General features: G+C 45.2%; 1 protein-coding gene across 1 annotated transcript in view; it reads left to right on the top strand.

The window, feature by feature from the left end:
- The window catches only part of SPMIP7 (sperm microtubule inner protein 7), a 63,221-nt gene extending 50,657 nt beyond the window's left edge, over window positions 1–12,564 (top strand). Inside the window, exons 7-9 of the mRNA XM_055589669.1 lie at window positions 740–847; window positions 11,152–11,259; window positions 12,429–12,564. Of these exons, the coding sequence (XP_055445644.1) occupies window positions 740–847; window positions 11,152–11,259; window positions 12,429–12,552 (340 nt within the window). The 3' untranslated portion in view covers window positions 12,553–12,564. The remainder of the gene's footprint in view (window positions 1–739; window positions 848–11,151; window positions 11,260–12,428) is intronic.
- The last annotated feature ends 12,608 nt before the right edge of the window (window positions 12,565–25,172 follow it).

The following is a 25,172-nucleotide window of genomic DNA, read 5'->3' as shown; positions in this document are numbered from 1 at the left end:
TGTGTCCACAGGAGGTGTAGGGAATGAGGGGCTTGTGGGGTCCCTTTTATAAGGACACTAATGACTCAGGTACCTCCCGCCTCCTGATACCATCACCTTTGGGTGTTAGTATTGCAGCATATACATTTCGTTGGGGGGACATACACATTCAGATCACAGTAACTTGGAACAAAGAAAATCCAAGAAGTGGAAGAATCTGGGCCTTTCATCTTTACCCCCGCTCCCCCCGTTACTCTAGCCTCTTCTGTTCCCCAGCTAAGTTGACTCCTTTTTCTATGAGTGGCCCCAGAAATGCCTCCAGGACACCCTCTCACTTCCACTGATGGATTGGGCCTTCTCTCAGGCCCGGAGGCACACTGCTGGTTTCTCAGAACCCCAGGCCTGTTTCCGTCTCCACAGAAGCCTCCTCCACTCTGGGACACCACTCCTGCCTGCCCCAGGCCATCTCCAGGCTCCAGGGAAGGACTTGGCTCATGGCTGCAGACAGCCTACTTCTTTGCTCAGTAACACAGGCCAGCTGTTACTCACTCTGGCCCAAACCGAAGATCAATTCTTACTCTAAAAAGGAAAATCTCCTTACTTTATTTTTTAGGGCAAATTGTTCCATCACTGTGGTTAATGTATTACATTTTGAATTTTGATCTGTTTTGGAAAGATTTCCTTTGCAAGTTAGGGTATGTTCACCTATGTTTTCTATGTTTCTAATAAAAACTATAAAAAAGTCTTTGCTTCCCAACAGTGGTTGCGTTCAGTCTACAAATGCTGATGACATTGACAACCCCTGTGGAGACATCACATCTCTCGCCAAGCCTCGTAGCTCTGAAATCCTTTATACAAACTCAAGTCGGTGAGTTCCACCTGTGATTATGCCTCTTACGTTATTATTAAGGAAGAAACGTGGTCATTAAGGCTTTTCAGTGAATGAAGCAATAGAAAAATGGCCTTGAATAAACAAGTTCCTACTGAATAGTGCAGGGAACTATATCCAGTGTCTTGTGATAAATTCATAATGGAAAAGAATATAAAAAAGAATGTGTATATAACTGAGTCACTTTGCCATATAGCAGAAATTGGAACAACATTCTAAATCAACTGTACTTCAATAATTAAAAAAACAGAAAACAGCCTGGTACTGACCACAACTTAAGAAGAAACATATTGTTTCCTGAAAGAACTATAGTTTCTCACAAAGGAGATTACAGTTTTGAACACTGACTAACCTGGGTTTACATCCAATGTTGTATGAATATATATATATATTTGCTTTCACCCATGGAAATACTGAAGCTCAGAAATTGCTTCATTAGGATAATTCACAAGACACACTACAATAAGCCGATGTTCTGTGTGGTTTTTTAAAAAAATTTGTTGAAGTAGATTTACAATGTTGTGTTAGTTTCTGCTGTACAGCAAAGTGAATCAGTTATACATATATATATATATATTCCACTCTTTTTTAGATTCTTTTCCCATATAGATCATTACAGAGTGTTCAGTAGAGTTCCCTGTGCTATTCAGCAGGGATTGTATTAGTTATATATTAGTTATATACTTCATATATAGTCGTGTCTGTACAAGGGCTTCCCAGGTGGCTCAACAGTAAAAGAATCTACCTGCCAAGCCGGAGATTCAAGTTCAATCCCTGGGTCAGAAAGTTCCCCTGGAGGAGGGCATGGCAACCCACTCCAGTGTTCTTGCCTGGGAAATCCCATGGACAGAGGAGCCTGGCAGGCTATAGTCCCTGGGGTTACAAAGAATTGGACAGAATCAGCGACCAAACAACAGCAAAACAGTATGTGTATGTTAATCCCAGTCTGCTGTTTATCTCTCCCAACCCTTATTCCCCAGTAACCATAAGTTTGTTTTCTGCATCTGTGACTCTGTTTTGTAAATAAGTTCATTGGTACCATTTTTGTTTAGATTCCACATGTAAGTGATAGCATATGGCATTTATCTTTGTCTTCACTCAGTATGACAATCTCTAGGTCCATCCATGTTGCTGCAAATGGCATTATTTTGTTCTTTTTCTGGCTGAGTAGTATCCTGTGGTAATCATGGACCAAATTTTCTTTATTAGGCCCTGAGCTGTTGCACATCACTGCTGGTACACCTTCAGTTTCTGTGATGACTGGAAGGCTTGCAGGAGAATGTAAGCCTATAGTGTGAATCACCAACAGTATTTTAAATGTCAGTTGCTCTATTTTTTTTTTAAACATCCGTTTTGCCAAAATAACAAACCAGCTCAGTTTCACATTGGCTGTCCTTCATACCTGCTCTACATCCCCTAATAATTTTGAATTTTCATGTGTTACACATTCTGACACCCTAATTCTTTTGACTACTTGACCAAAGTAAACTATCTTTCAAAAGTAACTTGGGTTTTAAATTATATTTCTACAACTTAATGCATTGAAGAAATAAATGAGTTGTTATATTTCAACCAGTAAGAAATAAAGGAAGAAAAGAAGAGAGAGTACATAAAGTATCCCAGGTACTGTACCAAACACTTGGCCCTCACGTAGCTTGCAAGCCTGAAGGGCCGGTGAGCTCCACACTCCAATAATGATAGTATAAGGCAGGATGGAGTGAGGCTCCTGAGAAGCAAGTTTAGTGTTCTTGATCTTGGTTGTATGGAGAGGTCACTTTTATCCACAAGCCTTGAAGGCTGTGATGTTTTAGCTAAGTCCTAAGAAAGGATTTGTCTGTTATGATTCTTGCCTAATTTCTGCAGGGAAAGGATTGCTATTAAAAGTAGAGATTGTAAAAAAAGAGTTTAAGAATGAACATAAGGATAAACTCAATTGAAAATCTGCTGGCATCAAATTTTCTAGTATTTTTCCTTTGAAATGTACATTTGAATTTTGAAGTGTTTTATGAAACATTCTTGCTGAAGAATAGAATATATTCTTCTGGATCACTCTTCAAGGAGAGTAAAGAGCAGTCTGGCAGCATTTTAAAAATTTGATGTATAACATACTGTTTAACTTGAATAAATTTGGGAGCATGCCCTTCTACATCATCTTGATGTTAGTGTTTTTAAGAAAAGGAAATTTGAGTGGATCATGTAGAATTGGACATTAACTGTACTTACTTAAATTGGGCACTAGAGGGCATCCAAGGTTGCAAAGTTTCTTCTTTGGATGAGGTTTCAATTTTTAATAGAATTTTAATGGAGCATAGGTGGTTAGTGGTAGAGTTCTCACCTGCCCCACGGGAGGCCCGCGTTGGATTTCCCACCCATGCAGCCGCAGCGTCCCCTTTAAGGATTCCGTGGTGGCTCAGACCCCTTTAAGGCTTCCCTGGTGGCTCAGACAGTAAAGAATCTGCCTGCAATGCAGAAGACCTGGCTTTGATCCCAGGGTCATCAGGAAGATCCCCTGGAGAACTGAACGGCTACCAACTCCAGTATTCTTGCCTGGAGAATTGCATGGACAGAGGAACCTGGTGGGCTACGGTCCATGGTGTCACAAAGAGTCAGACGTGACTGAGCAACTAACACTTTCATTCACTGTAACGTTTTAACACAGAAAAAGACTTTCTGTTTTTATTATGAGAGATAGATACAAAATATGTAGTGTCATATTTAAAATATAAAGCAAAATAACAAGGAAATGCCTATGTCACAGGCCTAGCTAAGGAAATAGTATTTTATTCACATCTCTTACACTGCCTGTATACCCCTTACAACCTCGTCTCCTGAGTTTCCTTCCCCAACCCAGAAGTCATCGCATCAGTCTTCGTGCTTATCCTCTGCTTGCTTTGCTTGGTAGCTTTGCTACATATACTTGAACCTCTAAACAAAATTCTGTGTTGCTTCCTCAGTACCGCACTGAGCCAAGTACAGAAGACGCATGCAATGTGATGTCATCTACGTGAGGTCCAAACCCCAGAAACAGATAAACTTACTTTGTGCCCAGTAGAATACCATCCTACTGGAAAGCAAAAATGACTCTTCCTTGGTTTTCTCACCTTAAACTTTCCTAAAGGGAAACGTCTTTATGAGATCATCTTTAAGGATTTCCTCGTAACCCATGACACTTAGGCCAGGAACACTGCCTGCCCCGCCCTTTCAGTGGAAGCCGTATTTCAGACACAGTCAAGGCTACAGACTCTTGGGTTCAGTGGTTGGAATCACCAGTTTCCGCAAAAGGTGAATGCTTTCAAATGTTCCTTATTCATTGATTTTGTATTCTGGGCACCAATACATGCCCAGTGGATTGGTGGTGATTATGCTAATGGTTTTAAAATTAACTTTTAAAATTGTAGGACGGAATCTGATCATTATAGAAAAAAGTACAGAAAAAAATTAATGATAATAAAAATATAACTAAACTGTCACATAAAAACATAGCTGGTATGAAGATTTTGGCATATTTCCATCTGTCATCTGCATCCTTCATCTTTCTTGTGTGTATTTATACAGCTATAATGATGCTACATATGTAATTTTTACTGCACTCACTTTATAGCATCATCATGGGCACATGTTATTATGAACTCATCATAATATTTTATTTGTGTAGACCATAATTTTTTTTATTTTTATAGATGTACTGTCATTGACTTCCAGGGGGCTTCCCTGGTAGCTCAGCCAGTAAAGGATCTGCCTGCAATGCTGGAGACCCCAGTTTGATTCCTGAGTCAGGAAGATCCCCTGGAAAAGGGATAGGCTACCCATTCCTGTATTCTTGGGCTTTCCTGGTGGTTCAGATGGTAAAGAATCCTCCTGCAGTGTGGGAGACCTGGGTTCAATCCCTGGGTTGGGAAGATCCCCTGAAGGAGGGCATGGAAACCCACTCCAGTATTCTTGCCTGGAGAATCCCAAAGGACATAGGAGCTTTACGGGCTATAGTCCATGGGGTCTCAAAGAGTTGGACATGACTGAGCAACTAAGGAGAAGGCAATGGCACCCCACTCCAGTACTCTTGCCTGGAAAATCCCACGGACGGAGGAGCCCGGTAGGCTGCAGTCCATGGGGTCGCTAGGAGTCGGACACGACTGAGCGACTTACGACTGAGCGACTTCACTTTCACTTTTCACTTTCATGCATTGGGGAAGGAAATGGCAACCCACTCCAGTGTTCTTGCCTGGAGAATCCCATGGACAGGGCAGCCTGGTGGGCTGCCGTCTCTGGGGTCGCACAGAGTCGGACACGACTGAAGCAACTTAGCAGCAGCAGCAGCAGAGCAACTAAGCACAGCACACGCAGCACTGTCGTTGACTAGCGTCTAGGTTACATATGTAAATGTTTTCTGTTTCTTACTATGATAAATAATGTTGTCAAATACTTTTTAAGTGAATCTTTTCCATAACTTGGAGTTATTTACTAAAGGGAGACTTCTTGCAATGGACTATGAGGTCAAAACATATAAACATATTTGCAGTGGAACCATAGTTTACGTCTAGTGTGTGTCCTCACACCTTCAGTGCTCGCATTTAAGCTCACCAGATAGCACCTTCTTTTCCTTCCAAATGTGTTTATTATAAAAATAATTCAATTATATTTGTAAAAAGTAAATTACCTCTTCCTTTCAGTCTCAGTGTTGAAAGTTGATGCATATTTTAGACTTTGCTGCCAGGCCTGCATGAATGTCTGTGTGCAAGCAGCTGCACATCAGTGTGTGTGCAGGGGGGCGGTGTGGAGAGGCGTGAGATTGACAGGTGCAGTGGACACGCTCCTCAGCAGTGGGCGGGGCTGTGAAGATCCTTTTTAATGGCTGCATGATACTCCACTGCAAGGTATAGTTTACATGGGCCAAGTAGTTATTGAAATTTTTTTCTGTTGTTAAAAAAATACAGCAACAAACCTCCACATTATCTTTGCACAATCATGCACACATTTCTTTTAGAACAAATCCCTAAAAGCAGAATTCTTGCATGAGTTTTGCATTAAAATATTTTTTGATTCGGCAGGCATGACGTATTATTAAAGGATATTCAGAGTTAAGGGATTCAAGACAGTAATTCAGTCTCCACTGAAGTTCCTAACTTCTAACTTGAGCCTCCTTTGGGAAGTAGAATCCATAGTATCCGCTAGATTCAACAGGAGTTCTGGAAGTTCAGGGAACTGAGTAGGAATTTAAAAAAAAAAAGATACAAAGTCACTCCTCACTTATAATCTGTGTCAAGCAAGCAAGGGAAACATAAGGAACCCCCAATTTTTACCAAATCTGTTCTTTACCTTTCTCCTAAATACTAGAGCCATATTCTTTGCAAGAGCGTAATGAACAGGGTGGAAGAGAAGTTTTTTTCTGTTAGTACCTATCTTGTGGTTCCACATGGTTTCAAAACAGCAGATCTGTGCCAAGTCAGGACCCCAAAGCATGGAACCTTGCCCTTTCCTAAGAAAAGGGAATGGGGCTTTCTTCTGAAAGGGACCACACGGGGTCTCGGTATGTGCATCTCAGCTGGCCCAGCCCCTCCCTTGTTTTACCAAGGAGGACAGGAGGGGGCACATCCAGGTGACGGAGCAGAGCCCGCGCCCTCTGACCCACACCCAACCCCACCACACCCGGTGCTTTCCAGACCACCGTTTCCCAAACCCGCTTGGTGCTTCCACCGTGCCGTCTTCCACTAAATCTCAATCTTTTAGTTCAGGACTTCACCCAGTTTCACATTCGCTGTGCCTTTAGCTCAGTTATCTCTCTGATGAAGTATTTGCAAATAACACGTAACTGTCCAAAGTGATCCCAGGGCGGCCATGGGCTGAGTCCTGAGCCGGCAGAGGGGACCGCCCTGCCCTCCTGGGTGTGCTGCACCTTTAACAAAATCTTAACCACAGCCCAGCTTCAAGCCAGGCTATGAATAGCAGTTCCTTACATTGGCCCACACTTCTGCCTTTTCAGAGAACTTTCACATCGACTCTCTCATTTGTTTTTCAAAGTAGTGTGATGAGGCCAAAGGTGGGGGAACAGGCTCTCTCCCCACTTTACAGATGAGGAGGCTGAGGCAGAGTAAATGATTAAAGAGCCCCAGACACTCATTTTGTGAGCAGTTAAGAGAACAGGGCTCCCACTCCCCTGGGCCACCTGCGGCCAGTGAATCCTTCCTGGGGCCTCAGCCCTGCTCTGGTCGGGGCTGTTGGCTCATTTCTGTGTCCCTTTTGGACGGAAGAGGTAAAGGTTCCCTGAGAACAGAAGGAGAAAAGCATGTCCTGTAGAGCACAATGATGATAAGAGTGAAACTAATTTTTGAGCAGATCCTGGGGCCACAGTATCTCATTATATTCAGGGACGCACAGCCCAGGGACCAGAAGCATGCTGGTGCTGTTAGGACTTCTCAGCGGCTCCCTCAGCCTTCCCTCCCCTTGCCCCACCTTCCCAGGCCTGCCTCCTCCTCTCCCTACTCTTGCACTAGGCCAACACTTTTCCCAGGTACCCTGACCCCACACTCCCTGTAAGGGAACTGTGAATTTCATCACCCCAACTTGGGGAGACGTCGTCCTGAAAGACCCGGTCCAGGGTCACAGGGCAGGGGTGCCACCCTGGAGGCAGATGCCGGCCCCCAGCACACTCAGCGCAAGCATCTGGCTGCATCCCTCTCTGATGCCCCCGCTCCTAGTTCGCATCAGTCGTCTTTGCCCCACTTGGGTTCTGTTCCTCCTTAATGTGAAAGCGATCAGGAGCCTAGCCTGTTTGAGTCCTGACATAGAATAGCTCTCGATAAACAAGGCTCCAGGTGACAGATGCTGCTCAGCTGGGAGCCTGGGTTTCAGGGGTTCCACCACCCGCCAGCCTTGTTGTCTCTGGGCACATGGCTTAGACTTGTGCTCAAGCCTCAGTGCCCACATCTCTACCATGGCATGGTCCCAGGACCAAGGACATGGAGTGTTGGGAGATTAAATAAAGCAGCCCACGTAAGTGTCACAAAGGGTACGGGCTCCTGAGGATTATTCGGGCCTGTGTTACAGACAGACAGCCTGTTCCTGTTGGCATTCTCATCCACGTATGCATGACTTATAATCTACATATAACATGGTTTTCTCCATGTTTCCTTTATTTTTCTATTTGTCTTTTAATTATATGCCATCTGGGCCCCTTTTTCTCTAACTGATTTACTAAACTTCCTTATATTTTTCAAGTTATTTAATTTCTATTTTATTATGCTTTGTTGAGAAAAGCCAGTTAGTTATAAACTTAGGCAGTAATTTATTCAGTTACCCATAGTGGACCAACCCTAGGCTTATTTTGGGAATTGGGTGCCACAGAAGGTGTTCAGAAGACTAGCAACTATGGAGCAAAGACAGACATGAAGACGACTTATTTTTAAATGGGTTCCTGCTTCCGTTAGCTTTCCTTAAACGAGGGAACGGGTCTGATCATGCAGCTGACTTGGAAATTCTCTCAGAGCCTGTACTTTTCAGTGTCTTTCATCTGAAAAAGCTTATCACCCATCAGCCATGGGTCTATAGAGCATCCCCCAGAATCTGCTCTCCTGTAGTCTTGTTGCACTTAAGATGGAAAAAAAGTTCCCCTTTGTTGTCCCTGAAAAAGGGTTAAATGGAATAGATTCTAGAAGCAGCGTGGGTGAGGACTTTCATTTTCAAATAGGTGGCAGTTTATTATGCAACTGCATTCATTTCTCAAGCCCAAGCAGCTTATCATTAATACAGTCCTCTAGTTCATGTTTGTTATTTTTAGACATGATGTAATATAATCTCATTATTATAACATGACGTAGAATACTATTTAACATCAGTAACCTGTACGCCGCAGGTAAAGCACCGATAGTCGGATGGTGTTTTAGATCCAGCCCTTGCCGAGCTTCCATCTTGGCTTCTTACTGCTCTGATGGAAGGCTGTGACCTTAGAGGCATTTTCATTCTGCAGGTGTTTTAGAGGCAGTGGAAAAAAACTCTCACGCAGAGGACGGGGGTTTCCTTCATAACATGCATGGAACCTTTGATGAATTCGGGGAGAGATATAACATATGAATGACTCTGCCCCACTTTTTGCTCCCACTCTGACATACAGCTGCAATTCTAGGAGAAGATTCCAAGAAATCCTGAAGGGTCCTGCCTAGAATTTGGCAGCGGTGGTTCACTCACCCAGGGCCCTCCAACAAACCTGAAACCTGAAACAGAGACTTCCAAACGTGACTGCCCATGAGAGTTATCTGGAGAGATTAAAAAAAAAAAAAAAAAAAAAAACCAATTTCCAGCTCACAGCACTTACCAATTAAATTAGCATGTCTGGTGGGTGGGAGTCAGGCGTTGGTACCTTTGAAAAATCCCCGAGTTGTCAGGCGCAGCAGCGTCGGGAAACCACTGTCTTTACCTCTCTCTCCAGCTGCCTGTCCCGGATCAACTGCATTCTTCACTGCCAGGCTGCTGTTTCATACATTTCTTATTTCTTTGAAATCTTGTATTAGGACTACAATTAGTTGAGCACCTACTAAGTGCTAAAGACTTGCCAGCTGCTTTTACCTTCACTGAATCCCTCTGACCCTAAGGGCCTTGGGAGGCTGCGTGCACTCTTGGCTGCAGCCGCCCAGGGCTCTCCCCGCTTAATCTCACAGCTGCTGGAGGGGTGGAGGCAGGCCTGGCTCCCTGATTTCCCAGCCTACCGTATCCGTTAACTTGCACCGCTCATTCTGCTGTGGCCCTTGATGTGCTTGCCCTTCCCTTTGTCTGCATTGGGTCTCCTATTTTATTGCCTGAAAGCCGGCTAGTCACAGACTGACGTGCTTGGAAGAGACACAGAATGTTTACTGGCGCAGGCCCTGCCCTGTATGTCCTGTCCCCTCGTGTGCTAATGCCCGGAAGGATCCCAGAGGACCTGCCTGCCCACAGACACAGGTAGACTCTGGCCTCCCTCTTGACTGCAGCCTTGAGCTTGGTCCTGTCACCCTGCTCGTAGCCGAGGCAGCGAGGCTTCCAGGGGCGTAGTCTGTGTGCGGGTCTGCGAGTCAACAAGCAGAGTCAGAGGCCCAGGTCTGAGTCCCAGCCCCTGAGCACTCACCATTCACTGCCCTGCCCTGCACTGCCTGCTCATCGCCTGCCACTGCATGTGTATCCTCTCTGAAACTGAGTGTTTTGACAATTCCTCCAGCCATCAGTGGTGCTTGGAGGTCCCCTTATTGGACATGTGGACAGGATGGGATCAAACCAGGGGCCCCTCAGAGGAGCCGACCCTGCGCCTCCCATGGGACTCAGTCCTCGCTGCTCCTTACCTTGTGTCTGGGTATCCATGGCAGGTAAGGGCCCTCGCCGAGGGATGTCCCGCTCCCAGAGGAGGGACCAGGGAGTGGCCGGGGCAAGCTGACCTTCCTCTCTCCTTACTGTGGCACCAGGAGGACCCTGAGAGCTGCACTTAACAAAGACGGTGTTATTTGAAGTGCCCTGTGATTGCAGAGAGCATGTTTCTGCTCTTTGAGATAGTCTCAACCCCACATCTTCCCTCGCACCCAGGGATGAGGTCCCATGTCTCAAGCAGCACTCGGACTGGCCCCACCTCTTCCCAGAAAATGATCCGTGGAAAGGGTTTTGTATGCTGTAAAAATGTCAAAACAGTAGTTATTATTCACACACCTCTGAATTACCCAATAGAATATTTGTTTTGGATGTTTGCTTGCCTTCATCAAGACGAATTTCATACCCACACTGAAAAACCTGCCATACATTCTTGTGTGTTTCTTTTACTCTCTCTGGAGGAAAAGGGCCATGATCACAGAGGAGTATGTGGAATTGTGCTAAATTTGATAAACTGTGTGAAGTCAGTACATTAGTGGTGGCGAGAAAGAAGTATTATTTAAAAATCATGCTGTGTGTCCACCAGCATTGGAGTCGGCACCGCAGAGCTCTGTTCGGGAGCCAGGTCTGCTTTTTGGTAAGGAAAGCATGTCCACCTTCCTTAGGAAACAGAGCTCCATGGTGGATCAGGTATGAAAAACACATGCAAATTCAAGCAGCAGAGAAACATGGACTTGAAATAAGCTTCTTCAGTCTGAGAGGAAGGCTGTCACCTACTCATCTCTGCCCCCTGCCTGCATGTGTTCCTATCTGGCAATCTGACTTCCAGACCTTCACGTGGGACAAAACCCTTAGATTACGTCCTTCTTTATGTTTTCATAATTGGGTGCTGGTGACCGTGACTCTTTGGCAGATTGTTGTGTGCATTTCCTTTCTTCCCCTCTTTTCACTCTTTCCTTTAGCTCTGCAAATATTCCAGGATACACTGGTAAGGTTCATTTCACAGCCACCCATCCAGCAAATTCTGATCGTCCATCAACGACCCCCTCACCAGATTCAGAAGTGCACCAGTAAGTATGAATCCTATTACTCAACATGCTTGGATATATTGGGGAGGGGGAAATCCTAATGATGATTATTCCATTAAAGAGCAATTAAGTATTAGGAGTAAATTTACATTGTTTAAAAAATAGGGTGTCAAGTCCAAAAAGACAGAAGAGTTCATTTTCCCACTGTTGTTGCTAGAAGGAGGGCATTAAGAGATTGAAAGCATCTTAGCGGACAGCATCTTAGCCTCTTGGACTCAACTCTGCATACTTATCACCCTTCTGCATTATCCTTAGAACATGCATAGAACATACTACATGAGACACACGTTCACTTATTGTGGATAGCCATCTTACTTTTCATAAAAGACAACATTCTGTTAAAAGCCATATATATATATATATATATATATATATATATATTAAACACCATTTTGCAAATTGAAAACAGGAGGCATTTGATGGGAGGTTAGTGCAGACTCCGTGCTTTGAAGCTGCCAGTGAGAAGCAGGGGGTTATTGCTCATTATATCTCAAATTTGAAAACATTTGATGAAAACCCTGCCTTGCCAGTAAGGTGACACAGCTCTGAAAATGCAAATGCATCTAAGCCGGGTCCAGAGACTGGCCTCATGTAAGTATAAGCTCTCGAGTTAGGTCAGTGTGCATCTGGGAGGAGAAGGAAGGCAGTCCCCCAAAAGGGTGCCTTTTGTCCTTTGTTGGTGAAAGGTGGAGAAGCCATTCATTTCTCAAAACCAGAAAGGTCCCTTTCCAGTCTAGAAAGATGACTCTACCTCTGGGCAGCCTCACACCCTGAGCCCACACCCCCAAGGCTTTGTGTGGTAGCTGTTGGTTACTCATTGGCCTCTCTGCAGCTTCACCTCCTTCTCTCTGTATTTTCTGTCTTCTTGGCACCAACTGTAATTCTAGGCACAAGATAGATTTTCAGCCTGTGATATAATGCATAGTATGCAGTCAATGAACTGAATGCAAATAAATGAAATAAAGGAAACAGGACTCACAAGGATTAACCATTCCACCCTCTCTCTGTTCTGTGCATCCTTTTTCTCTCTCCCTCTACTCCTATCGCTTTCTCTCTTCATCTCTCCCATTGGTGTATCATTAGTTGGAGAATACATGAGGTTATATGTCTCACTTTATTTCACATGTCTTTTTTTCTCTCCATTTTGTTAGTGTCTTACGGAAAGGAATGGCAGTTGACCTCTTCCGTCACCAGGGGCCGCTCTCTCGAATGGTCACAACTGTGACACCCTACGATCCCTTCAATAAGAAGGATAAGGAAACTACAAGCTACTGAAAGGGACCCGCCCTGAGTGACCCCCGAGCCTGGGAGAGGTGCTGGGTGTGATGTGATGGGGAGGTAACAGAAGCCAAATAAAGGCACGTTCTCAGTGTGTCTGGCGGGGCCTTGACCAAGCGGAGCTCCAGCTCCAGAACCACGTGGTCATGGAAGTGGACTGTGTGAGATCCCTCCATCCTCTCACATGAGGTTGTATTTGTATCCACACGGCTGTGGATCCCATGAGCTTTCATAAACCTTAGCTCGTTCGCCCTCGCAACCCCGCAGTGGGCATTTTGCGACTATCTTACTATTTTATGAATAAGAAGGCTGAGATTAGGAGAAGGAAAATATTAATCAAAGGTCACACAACTCATAGTGGAGTTAGAACTAGAACCCAGCTTTCTGAATTTAGAAACCTTTGCTGCTCTTTTTCGCTGCTATAGATCAAATAACCTTCCCTGAGTTATTAAAAAAAAAATTAGAGACAGAATGCCTCTTCTCCCAAGAGATTCAGAATGAGCTAGGGATCCCGCAGAACTCCATGCAAATGTGTAAATCCTTCGGAGGTAGTTTGGCCTTGCTTTCCCATCAGAAGGGCGAAATCAGATGTTTTTGCTTGAGGATCATGTGTTGCCTCAGCTGACCCCTACACAGACTTGGGAGCTGACTGCCGCCCTCCCTGGCTGCTGCCTTCTGCCAGGATACACAGGAAGGCTGCCGTCCACCCTCCATCTGTGCTATGGAGCTGATCGGCCTTCGCAGAAAAGTAATGGCTTCTGAACCCAATCTTGTAGCCTTAATTATTTTCAGAAAAGAGCAATTCTGTCAAAAAATCTGACCAAAACAAAAATCTTCATCTCTTGGAAGATTCTCACCCAGACACAGATGGGAATGATGAGCCCTGTCCAGGGAGCAGATGAATGCAGGGACCTGAGATTACATTTTGCAGTAAACATCCCTGGCAGGCCACTTTGTCAGGAGGCACAGCTGCCCCAGGTCCGAGGCCTTGTTTATCATTCTGGGCCTTTCTGAGCAGGGCACCAGTGGCACCCAGTCCTGATGCCCCTCAGCCTCAGGCGACCGTTCACACCCTCCATGCCGCCGGCCCCTGGACACTATCCAAGGACTGAGCGCCTCCAGAGCTGCTCCTGGAAGGATAGTGGCCTTGTCTGCAGAGTCCCAGGGCCACCTCCAGGAGAGGTGAGGTGGCAGCTCTTCATTTTCACTGTAACCAGCTCAGACTTCTCATGCGTAAAGGTCAAATGCAAACCCTGCTCACCACGGATCCAGAATTCTGGCCTGACTGACTACCAGAACCTCTGAGTGTTTTAAGTCCTGTGACCTGGGTTTCCATGGTCAGCAGTTCAACTGAAAATCATAAAAGTCAAGGAAGAGAGCTGCAGGGATTTCCATCTGCTCATCAAGTTCTGAATTGGGTCTTGGTTTATTCCAACGGGCTGGGAGCCAACATCCCTGTTCCTCCTCAGGGCAGCCACTTGCCCTCGGCTCCTCTCCCCAAGCTCAGTCTTTCTGACAGTTACTGCCTCAGCTTTTATTTATCCCCAGGGATAACACACACAAACACACACACACACACACACACACACACACACACACAGAACCTATGCGGGTTTTGTAAAACATAGGTGGAAGACGGTGTCAGAAATCACTAAATAATTCACTTGGAAGAGAAAATGCATTCTAATGAGCTTATTCTCGCAAATAAGGATATTACAACATAATATTTAAAAATATTACACAAGTACTATGAAAATATGACACTCGTGGGAGAGCAGAAGAGAAAGTCTAGAAATGGACAGATAATCATTTTAAACCTGAGCCCAGAACAGATTTTTTTTTCAATTGATGATACTGTTAGGTAGTTAAAACAGAAAGTGTGAGGTGAAAGTCGCTCAGTCGTGTCCGACTCTGCGACCCGACTCTGCGACCCCACGGACTGTATAGTCCATGGAATTCTCCAGGCTACAACAGTAGAGGGAAAGGCCTTTTCCAGGGGATCTTCCCAACACAGGGATGGAACCCGGGTCTCCCGCATTGTGGGTGGATTCTTTACCAGCTGGGCCACAAGGGAAGCCCTAGAATAGGGAAAAGGAGTCCAAAATGGTGGTAGCTGAAGGCAAAGAAAGGGAAAAGCCTGTGAAAAGGGAACAAAGGAAAAATCCACAGACCAGAGTAAGAACCTCAGGTGAAACAAACACATCCCCTTCCTGGCCCACCCTAATTTGCATAGGGCAGGCTCATGGGGGAGGAGACAAAAAAAGAAGGAGCCAAGATGGGTGGAGGCCTCTCCTTTGGGTTGGCCTGTCCTCATACCTCAAGGGTGTACTATCCTTTGTTTGTGAATAAAACGCTGAGCTATAACCAAGCTGTAACTGGGCCACCATTTCTGTTGCTGCAAAACAGAACCAAAGAAATTACACACTCTCCTGTACAGAGACAACTGTTTGGAAACAAAACAGAAAGGAAGATCCAGGTCTCAGCCATAAGAGAAAGAGAACCGCTCTTATAATACAGCTTTAAATGGATAATTTACAGCCTCAGACAGGTGACCTCAAAATTCAGGAGAATTGGTTTATAACATGTGGATAGTGGAAAATTTTTCCAAAGAGGCCACTGAAGCCAGAAATTATGAAGAAAAAGAAATAACTGCTTTTAACATCAAAAATGCCACCAATTTTTTTTTTCAGACTATTGGGAAAGTATATTGAACAGGAGGTTCGTATCCTTATAAAAACAGCCCATGACAAAAAGTAGTATACCAATAGAAATAAGTCAAAGGATATTAACAAATACATTAAAAATATCAATGACCAATAAATAAGTATTTATATCTATGGAATATTAGAAAAATAGGGTGGTATTTCTTTTTTTACCCATGGTCAGTGCTCATGGGAAGAGGTCTTGTATCTTTACCTTCCACTAGTTGGTCTTGACCTTGCTAACCCTTTCCATTTGGAAAAATGTCTCAAGAGTTTTTCCGGGTGATAAAAATTCAGACTTAGCAATTTCATTCTTATGATTTTTTCAAGCAAATAATTTCACCAGTGAGCAAATATATTTTACAAAGAGATTGAAGGCACAACATTTCATAACAGAAATTAGCAACAACTTCATGCTCATCAAGAGAAAACTTAGTAAAGTGCTGTCCATGAATATATAAGAATACATGTATTAAAAGACGATGGAGTTTATTATCTGTGTGTTTTGTTATCTCTGTATTATTATGTTTATCTCTGTGTATTTATATCATGGAAAGACATACATGCAATTATTGGTAAGTGCCAAAATCAGATTTACAACAGTATGTATTTTGTTATCTTAATTTTATATATGAACATATAGAATAATGTAGGAAAATATTTAAAAAGTTAATAGTTTTAATTCTATATTTTATACCATTACTATAGTAGACATGTATTTCTTTAAAGTTGAAAATTTTGAAAAGTTATGAAAAGACTATCTTTAAAACTTTGAAATCCCTTATAAAAGAAACTATCCCCTGACACACACACACACATTTCTTCTATGAATCGAGTACCAGGAAAACATTTGTCCCTCTTGAAGAACTGGTGTCAGAATATGAGAATTATGTTAGCCATTTGCCTCAGTATATTCTAAAATTTGATGATTTTTAATATATACAGGCGTGAAATTGCAGTTCCCATAAGTGGAAATGCTGAAATGGGAAGTGCTCCCATTTCCCCATGCCTGCCAGGAAGCTCAAAGCCAAATTAGCTTAGAGCCCAGGGCAGATCTGAACCAGGCGCCTGGTTCAACACGCACGCAGGCCCCTGCAGTTCTCTGGCCCATGCCCAAGTCTGAGACCACTGATTCTGTGGGACACTGTACCTGCTTTTCCCTCTTTCCATGTGGGTTCAGATTTTTCTGTTTCTACCGAAAGAGACTTATACTTTAGGGAGATGCCTTCACCCTTGGGGAAACTTCTAGGATATACATTACATTAAGTGTTTAATGTTTCTCCATTAGAGTTTCATGCAAAAAAAAATAAATAAAAAGAGCACTGGCTAAGGAAGGAAAAGCCCAAGCTGGGACCGAGTGGTCAAAACTGTCCCAATTGCCTTTGTTGGGGGCACCCTCCAGCCCTGTTTGTCCTGCCCAAAGCAGATTGGTGGCAGGTGAGAGTCAAATCACCCTGCAGCAGGCATGACCTGGTGACCAGGACTGTCTTCTAATAAGTGAGAATATTCCACAGTAGATTCATTCCTTGCCCCTTGGCCTAGAGTAGACTGGGTTGTCTTCATCTTTGGGAATCCAAGAGTTCTGCTTTGTGATCTATAAACTAGCATATAAAAGGTGAATAAGAAAATGCAAAATAACTACGATGAACTAAGATGCGTTTCTCTGCAAAATACATTTTCAGGGTTGATTTTTTTTAAAATCAGCTTTAAAGATGTTGTTTTTTCATCTCCATTCATCTGTAAAGCCAGGGAGGAGACATCCTGGCTACAAGCATGGGTTTGAGAATCAGCCTGGATGGGGTCCAAGTCCTGGTTCCCATACTGTCCACATGAGCTGCTTCCTGGCTCTGAGGCACACTTTAGAAAGGGAAGGAGAATAATATGTTCCTGTATTCATAGGAGGCTTCCCAGACAAAGCAGTGGTAAAGAATCTGCCTGCCAGTGCAGGAGACACAAAAGACATGGGTTTGAGCCCTGGGTCAGGAAGATCCCCTGAAAGAAGGCATGGCAACCCACTCCCTGGAAAATCCCATGGACAGAAGGAGCCTGGCAGGCTACAGTTCATGGGGTTGCAAAGAGTCAGACACGACTGAGCACACACTTTTATTCATAGGCAATAGAGGTAGTGCTGTGATTGCAGCCACACACCTGGGTATGATGGTAGCCACAACAGTGCTGAGAAGCTCGTTCTCTGAGACAGTGAAGGGGATGGCTGTACTCATCTGGTGCACATTCATCATTCAGCAAATATTCTGAGGTGAAACATCGTGTGAGATGAGATGCCTGAGGTTCGGGAGCTGTGGCCCTCACCCAGCATTCACACCAGCAAGCAAACAGGAGCAGTGGAAAATGTAAAAACGTGTTGATTGTGCTAAGGAGGCAGATAGTAGCCATGTGCTCATCTCAGCTCAAACACGTGCACAAATTAAATCCTTATTGTCATAAACTGAGTAATCTTTCTTCAAAAACACTACTTTGCATTTTTAAAAATAAAAATATTTCCTATCGTCAGGCATTCTTGTATATACGCATACACGCAAATACACGTAAGGGATCATCTAGTGGAATGAATCTATCTTTGCCATAAAAAATCTTGGTTTATCCAAATCACTGCTGTTCTTGAAAATGGGAATAAATTATATTAGCTTTGGGGAGGGAGGAGATAGAAACTTCTAAACTGTAGGAGTACTAGGTATCCAGTATGTTCCGTTAATTTTTTTTTAATACAGTTTCATGCACGGGCAGTATCTGGACACCCTGATTTTTAGCACTTTTTTTTCTGACTTTGACTCACAGTCAGTCCTGTGTTCTATCCAAATGGTTCGCACACTGCACTATGGTTTCATTTGATGTGCTTGTATTTTCTTACTATGGTTGGTTTTGAGTACACTCGCTGTCATCAAAGCAGTTCGTCTCACCCCCCAGCATAGGTTCCCCACACCCTGGTGGAAATTGACATGAAAGGCTGCTCCCGCCCGGCACACCTTCTCATGGCAGGTGCACAGGAAGAGGGCCGCCCCCACAGGGCACTCACCCAGGGTGGGTGTGAAGGGCAAACCCCACCGCTTCAACTTCTAAACTGTGAATGCAAACAACTTTACTTCCTTGCATTCCCACTTTGGAAATAAAGTGTCACATTAAATTTACAGAAATCGTCTTCTGTGGGCAGGGCCAGGACGCAGCAGACAGACCAGCCTTGGTGGTGTGCCCTGGGTGGGAGGCTGCTGAGGAGGAGGGCAGGCGGGCACGGGTCCTCGGGGTTGTTGGGTGTTGGTAGGGAGAGCCCCAGGGACCTGTCGAGAGGACAGAGCAGCCCTGGGCTCCCAGCAGGGCGGATCTGGGGAGGGGGTGGGCAGCAGGGTGGGGCTGCCCTGGCGAAGCAGAGTTGAGGAAAAAGGAGACCTAAACAGTGGTCCCATGGTCTAAGTTATGCAGATCAGAGATTTCAAGCCCATCTCACTAGATGGGGTAAATATTCTCTAGCATTTACTGTTTTAGGGCCACTCTCTCATCTCAGCTAGTTACCTAAGCAGACAAACACAGCACGTCTTCCCGGAAAGCGTCACTGAAAGTCACACTGTTTTGAGCCAGATGTCTTAGGGGTCCTTACTGAGACAACCAAGAGGCTGCTGCAGACCCTAGTCCAACATGGAAGCTAGGCCAAGATCGCAAGGTTGCAGTCAAGAAGGACCCTTGGCTTCCAGAGACACTTTGGCCATCGGGTCCCCTCTGCTCCTATGACCTCGGCTCTGCTTACAGGGTTTCACTCCCTCAGCCGAACTCTGCTGGCAGTGTGGACGTGGCAAGAGGGGGCACTGCAGCTCAACTGCCTGGACCCAGTAGGGTGCAGGTTCTTGCAAAATAAATTAGATGTTGAGGGCAGGTTCAGTCCTAGAGGTGCTGACAGCCGTGACCAGCACTGATGCAGACAGAGGGACTTGCGGCTGTGCCCTGGAGTCACGGCTGCCGTGCACTCTGATCCCTGGCTTTCTCTCCCACCTGTTCTGTCATCCAGGTACTGATTAAGTGTGTGTGTGTGTGTTAGTTGCTCAGTCGTGCCCAACTCTTTGCGACCCCAAGGACTATAGCTGGCCAGGCTCCTCTGTCCATGCGATTCTCCAGACAAGAATACTGGAGGGGGTTGCCATTCCCCTTTATGTGATCCTTTAAAAACTCAAGTAAGTTACCTGATATATAACAAGGAACTGTTGTATAAAGCACCACAGCACATCAAAAGATGGAACTTAATCATGTCTGCAAAACATTGGAATCATCTATTTATCTGTCATCTATCTGATAGCATCTGTTGAGTTTCTGTTCCCTTTGGGAAAAGAGTTCTCTCTCTTAATTTGTTTATCAAACTAAGGTCAGTTCTATGCACTTTAGGTGATCCGTTTTGTTGCATTTGCTATTTAAAAGAATATGTCTCAACTGCCGTCTCATAAAGGTCACAGAAATCTTAATGTACTTCTAAATCCAGAGGACCCAGAGGCTCGGCTTTCAACACAGGTTAAAGTGTGGTGATGCAAATTGCGGGAAATCAGTGGCCTGTATCTCTCTAAGAATTATTTAATGATGAACCTACCAGTTGAAAAATAAAAGGATCTCTCTGAGGTCAGTGGGGAAATAGACAAGGGGCTTTCAAAGAGACCTTCTGACACCAACAGGGGGACAGGGGGCTAAGGTCCACATGCCCTGCGGGTGAGTGAGCGAGACCTGATCCAAGGTACTGGGGGGCCAGAGCAAGCCAGTCTCCTGGAATGGGGTGTGTGTGTGTTTCTGTGTGCAGAGGAAGACTGTGCAGGGTGCATGGCAGGAAGTTGGGTGTAGGAACCTGTCCCCTCCTGAGGGGCAATCTGGTGGACAACACCCCACCCACGTGCAGTTTTCCCCAGCAGACCCAGATGGGGCTCCTGGCCACCCGCAGAGGTCTGGGTGCTGCGTGTTTGAGGAGAAGAACACTGAGGTGTCCGCGGACCCCTGCAGTTGGAGATGGATCTGCAAGGGCCAACGAGGGAGGCTCTGCCTGGGCTGTGGGTGGTGCAGCCGTCCTCCTGTGGGCCTGGAGAGCACACCCTCGTGCCGGGTGCTGGGTTGCCTTCTGAGAGGGCCCCCCATGACTCTGGGGTGGAGACCACCACACCATGGAGGTGGAAGCATCAGACATTTCTCCAAAGCCCAGGAACCTCTGCAGAACCTTTTGCCCTCTTCTGCTCAGAAGGTGAAGTTAGTGAAGGCGGAGGCAATGTTTGTGTTGCCTGTGGTTTGATCACAGTTCCTTTGAATTCTTCATGGCTCACCCTTCGTGGTGCCTGAAGCAGGCTCCTGAGAGAAGCTGCTGTTCTTCAGAAATCCTCAGCCCTCTTCAATCACAGCCACCACACCCCTCCCTTCCCCGCAGGCCGCACCACCGAGAGGTAAACCTTTCCATCAGAAGCACCTCTTGTGAGCAACTTTTCACTTCCTGCTTGAAAAGAAAGCAAGGTCTGAACTGGAGGGAGACTGGGAGAAACAGGAGGACAGGGCTTCCCTGGGGTCCAGAGCAGAGAAGCTATCCTAGGTGTGCAGGTGGGGGACCCCAGATTTCCAAAATTCACATGCATATCCCATGAAGACAGTGACCTGTCCCCTTGAAAGGCGGCTTTGAGTCCATGAGACCCCTCCCTCACAGCCAACTCTCCAGCCCAGGTCGAACTCAGTGTTTCCCCAGAGCAGGTGGGCTTGGGGGAGGGAGACTGCATGGCACCTGCTTTGATTTGTGGCAGGAAATTCGTGTCCTCACATTTCTCATTAAGGAAATGCTGGGTGGTTGAGGGTTTCAAAGGAGAGAATATTCTTAGGTAACTGGTGCCTTAGAGATATTGAATAATACTAATAATTATTGTTATTATGAAAAGTAACATTCCTCTTGAACAAACCTTAGCTTCCCTTCTTAGACTGGAAGCACCAATCACGTAATAACTGGCCAGTCTCCCGCCACTAACCATGTCCTGTGGCTTCCAACCCAACTCAGCCTCTGCAATTTCAATGAGCCAGTGATTCCATGACTCACCACAAGTTGAAGCTGGAAGCTGGGAGTCATCGTACATCCAATTTGAATTCTACTTGTTCTCTCTTTTGCTACAGCTCTCAAATGAGCCCTCCTATTTCCATGCCTGCTAATATTGTGTTACTAAGATTTTGTATGTAATGTATTATAGCACCTGTCACGATAGGATCTGTTTATGTGTTTTCCTTTTCCATCCCTTGAAGTCTAGAATTGTGTTTTATTTATCTCGGTGTCAACCAAGTTCTATACCTGAAAGTGAACGTCGCTCAGTTGTGTCTGACTCTTTGTGACCCCATGGACTGTACAGTCCATGGACTTCTCCAGGCCAGAATACTAGAGTGGGTTACCATTCCCTTCTCCAGGGGATCTTCCCAACTCAGGGATCAAACCCAGGTCTCCCACATTGCAGGCAGATTCTTTACCAGCTGAGCTACCAGGGAAGCCCAAGTTCTATACCTAGCCAGGCACTTACTAAGTAGTTAAAAATATCTACATAATAGTGAATGAGTGGGTGGACGGAGGGAGGGATGTATGCATGGATGAATGATGGATAGTTGGATGAATGGGTAGATGAATGGATGGGTGGATTGATGGATGTACGGACAGGCACAGGGATAGATGGATGGATGGGTAATTGTTCACCCCGTACTCTGAGCAGTTCCCTTAGCAGAAGGTGAATTTGACCCTACAACCAATAAAACTGAAAATCAGGATTCCTTATACTTTTTCTTCTCTGGCTGTACCTCCACTTCCTCCCTCCTTTTGTTTCCTGTGTTTCCTCCCTCAAACCATTTTCCTTTACCTTGTGCTCAGGTGATCATCCTTCCTACTCTTGTCTTCTGCTTCCCTCTGCTCTCCCCATCCCTACCTCATTGCCTACAATTTGAATCTGCTGCTCCATCCCCATTAGGGAGCATTTGGCGAAGCATTTAATTTCTGCTTATTGCTGAGAAGAGGTATCAGCATGTCTCCCTTCCCAGCTGGGGGACCTTGAACTTTCTGAAATCACATGTATGCAAGCATGCACACACATCTGGGACACAGAACAGGTTAAGTTCTTCTATTAGCTTAAGAATCTTGATTAACCGTATACCACCAAGGTCTAAATTATATACTGCAAAGTATACATATGTTGGAGCTTCAGAGAAAAACTTTCAGGTCAAGGAAATTGAGAACAACCTTGAAAGATGTGGAAATGGGTGAAAATAGAAAAGAATTGCAAAAGTCAATTTTAAAGGTTATTTTTATCCAGTACAATCTCACTAACTCGGACCCTGGTGGCTCAGAGGTTAAAGCATCTTCCTGGAATGCAGGAGACCCGGGTTCGATCCCTGGGTCGGGAAGATCCCCTGGAGAAGGAAATGGCAACCCACTCCAGTACTCTTGCCTAGAGAATTCCATGGAGGGAGGAGCCTGGTAGGCTACAGTCCACGGGGTCGCAAAGAGTCGGACACGACTGAGCGACTTCACTTTCTTTCACTTTCACAATCTCAGTAACTCGGACCCAGTCATCAGGATTGTTAAATAATCTTACTATACTTTCTCTGAATTTGTGAAGTGAAGAGGTAAACAGCACTGTAAGAGGAACGATGAATGTGGACTGGAGACCTCACCTTGAGTTAAGTAAAAGTGGGGGAGCAGACAGAAGGGAAGGGAAGCAAAGGGGTGAAAGTGTCGCCAGCCCCGTCTACCCTATGGGGGACAGTATTATTTCTTGCACGTTGCAGACAAGGAACTGAATTCAGACAGGTGCCCAAGGCTACACCCTGCTTCTTGGTGGCATGAGGAATCTAGCTGGTGTTTGGTTTCCTCAAAACACTTGGCGTCTGTAGATCTGCTACCTCTAACCCCCTCAGACAACTGAGAATTTTTTTGCAACTTGTGTGTGCTAAGTCACTTCAGCCCTGTCCAGCTCTTTGGGACCTCATGAACTGCAGCCTGCCTGACTTCTCTGTTCACAGAATTTTCCAGTCAAGAAAACTGGAGTGGGTTGCCATTTCCTATTCCAGGGGATCTACCCAACCCAGGGACCAAATTGGTGTCTTCTTACATCTCTTGCATTGGCAAGCAGGTTCTTCTGCAAACTATATTTATATTTAATAAAGCACCACTCATTTTAATTGTCAGTGAAGGAGAAGAAACTATTTCTTGGAAATTACCCTGTAATTCAGATTTTACTTTTCAGATGGAACTGCCAAATTCCTTCAAAAAAGCAGCACCTCACTGCACGTGTATGTTCCATTCCAGAAAAAGTGACTGTCCTCAGCTGTTTCTCTGGACATGAGATCCACTTTATTGAATGTAGAGACATCCACTGTCTTTTTTTGTATCAAGCTCCTTGTACATCTCTGTCTTCAGCATGGATCTGAATGTGCTGTGCCAACTGGTCTGGTTCCTCAGCTAAGGCATCTCAGGTTGGGGTCTCACTCTAGCAAAACTAGGTTCTGGAGGGTGGGTGAAATGTGGCCCAGTCACAGAGATAAGTAGTGTGAGGGACAGCACTGTCCTAGGTATAGCTAGGGAGCTATTAGAGAGGAATGGAAAACAGACGGCGCTTTGTGGGGGTCCGTGACTCTAGCGGTTCACTAAGGGAATGGGAAAGGAGACTGTTCGAGGCAGAGAGGAGGCAGAGCACAGGAAGAAATACACATCTGCATCTGAGCAGACTTCCTACATCATGTGGACTGGCAGTCCTCAAACATTTGAACTCAGGACTCCTTGACACTCTTAAAAATGATGAAAGTCACCAAGGGCATTTGCTCATCTGGGTTATGTCATTCATGTTTACTGTTTTAGAAATTAAAACTAATAATTTTAAAAATTTTTATTCATTTTTAAAACCACAATGTCATTACATGTGACTTCTTATGAAAATAACTATATTTTGCAAAACAACAAAAATTAAAGGCGTTTCATTGTTTTAATTTTTGCAAATCTCTCTGGTATCTGGCTTACTGGCAGACAGCTGGATTCTTGTAACTACTTCAGTGTTGCCAATCTGTGGCAACGGGTGCTTTTGGTTGAAGTATGCAAGAAGAGTGAGGTCTCACATAGGCGGTTGGTAATGAGAAGCAAGTCTTAACAGACTTGTTAGACAAGTGGAACTATTCTTCTTTGATTCTATGTAAAAAGTGAACCCGTGGTAGTTTCCTCAAGCTTAATTACAATGTGGAAACTGAACCATACTCACACTCTGTGATGGCCACTCCCAGAATTCCTCGTCTAGTGTGTTTCCTGTCAGGGCAAGGTAGAGGGAGATTTTCTCCTCAGAGTTAAGGTGGAAGGGAGGCAGTGGCATTTTGGAACCCTGTCGTCCAGATGCTCAAAGACTAGTCCGTCAAACACAAGGGGTGGAGGCCATTCCGCCAGCCTCCCTTCCTGGGAGTGTGAGTGTGGTTACTGAGGAAGGACCTGACGTTCCCAGGAAACCTCACCACTAAGAGCAGAGGCAGCAAGAACAGGCGCAGCTTCCCTTGGGTCCTCAAAATGCTCCAGCTCCACCTGGGGGTTCCAGTCTGCTCACAGTCATTTGTCCTGATGGCCCCCAGTGGGCTCGGGGCTCCAGCCTCAGGCGCGGCACAGCCTTCTGTATTGGGTTCATTGAAAATGGTGTGTGTGTGTGCGTGTGTGTGCACATGCTTAGCTGCTCAGTCATGTCAGACTCTTTGCAACTCCATGGACTCTAGCTCACCAGGCTCCTCTGTCCATGGGGATTCTCCAGGCAAGAATACTGGAGTGGGTTGCCATGGCCTCCTCCAGGCTGTGTATATGTGCATTTGTACATATACATCTGTATGAAATTGAAAGTTGCCCAGTCGTGTCCGACTCTTTGTGATCCCAAGGACTGCATAGTCCCTGGAATTCTC

This window comes from Bubalus kerabau, chromosome 8, assembly GCF_029407905.1.
Source record: "Bubalus kerabau isolate K-KA32 ecotype Philippines breed swamp buffalo chromosome 8, PCC_UOA_SB_1v2, whole genome shotgun sequence".
In the NCBI taxonomy this organism is placed as follows: Eukaryota; Metazoa; Chordata; class Mammalia; order Artiodactyla; family Bovidae; genus Bubalus; species Bubalus kerabau.
The sequence above is the reverse complement of the archived record's forward strand: the minus strand, read 5'-3'. Positions and strand labels throughout refer to the sequence as shown.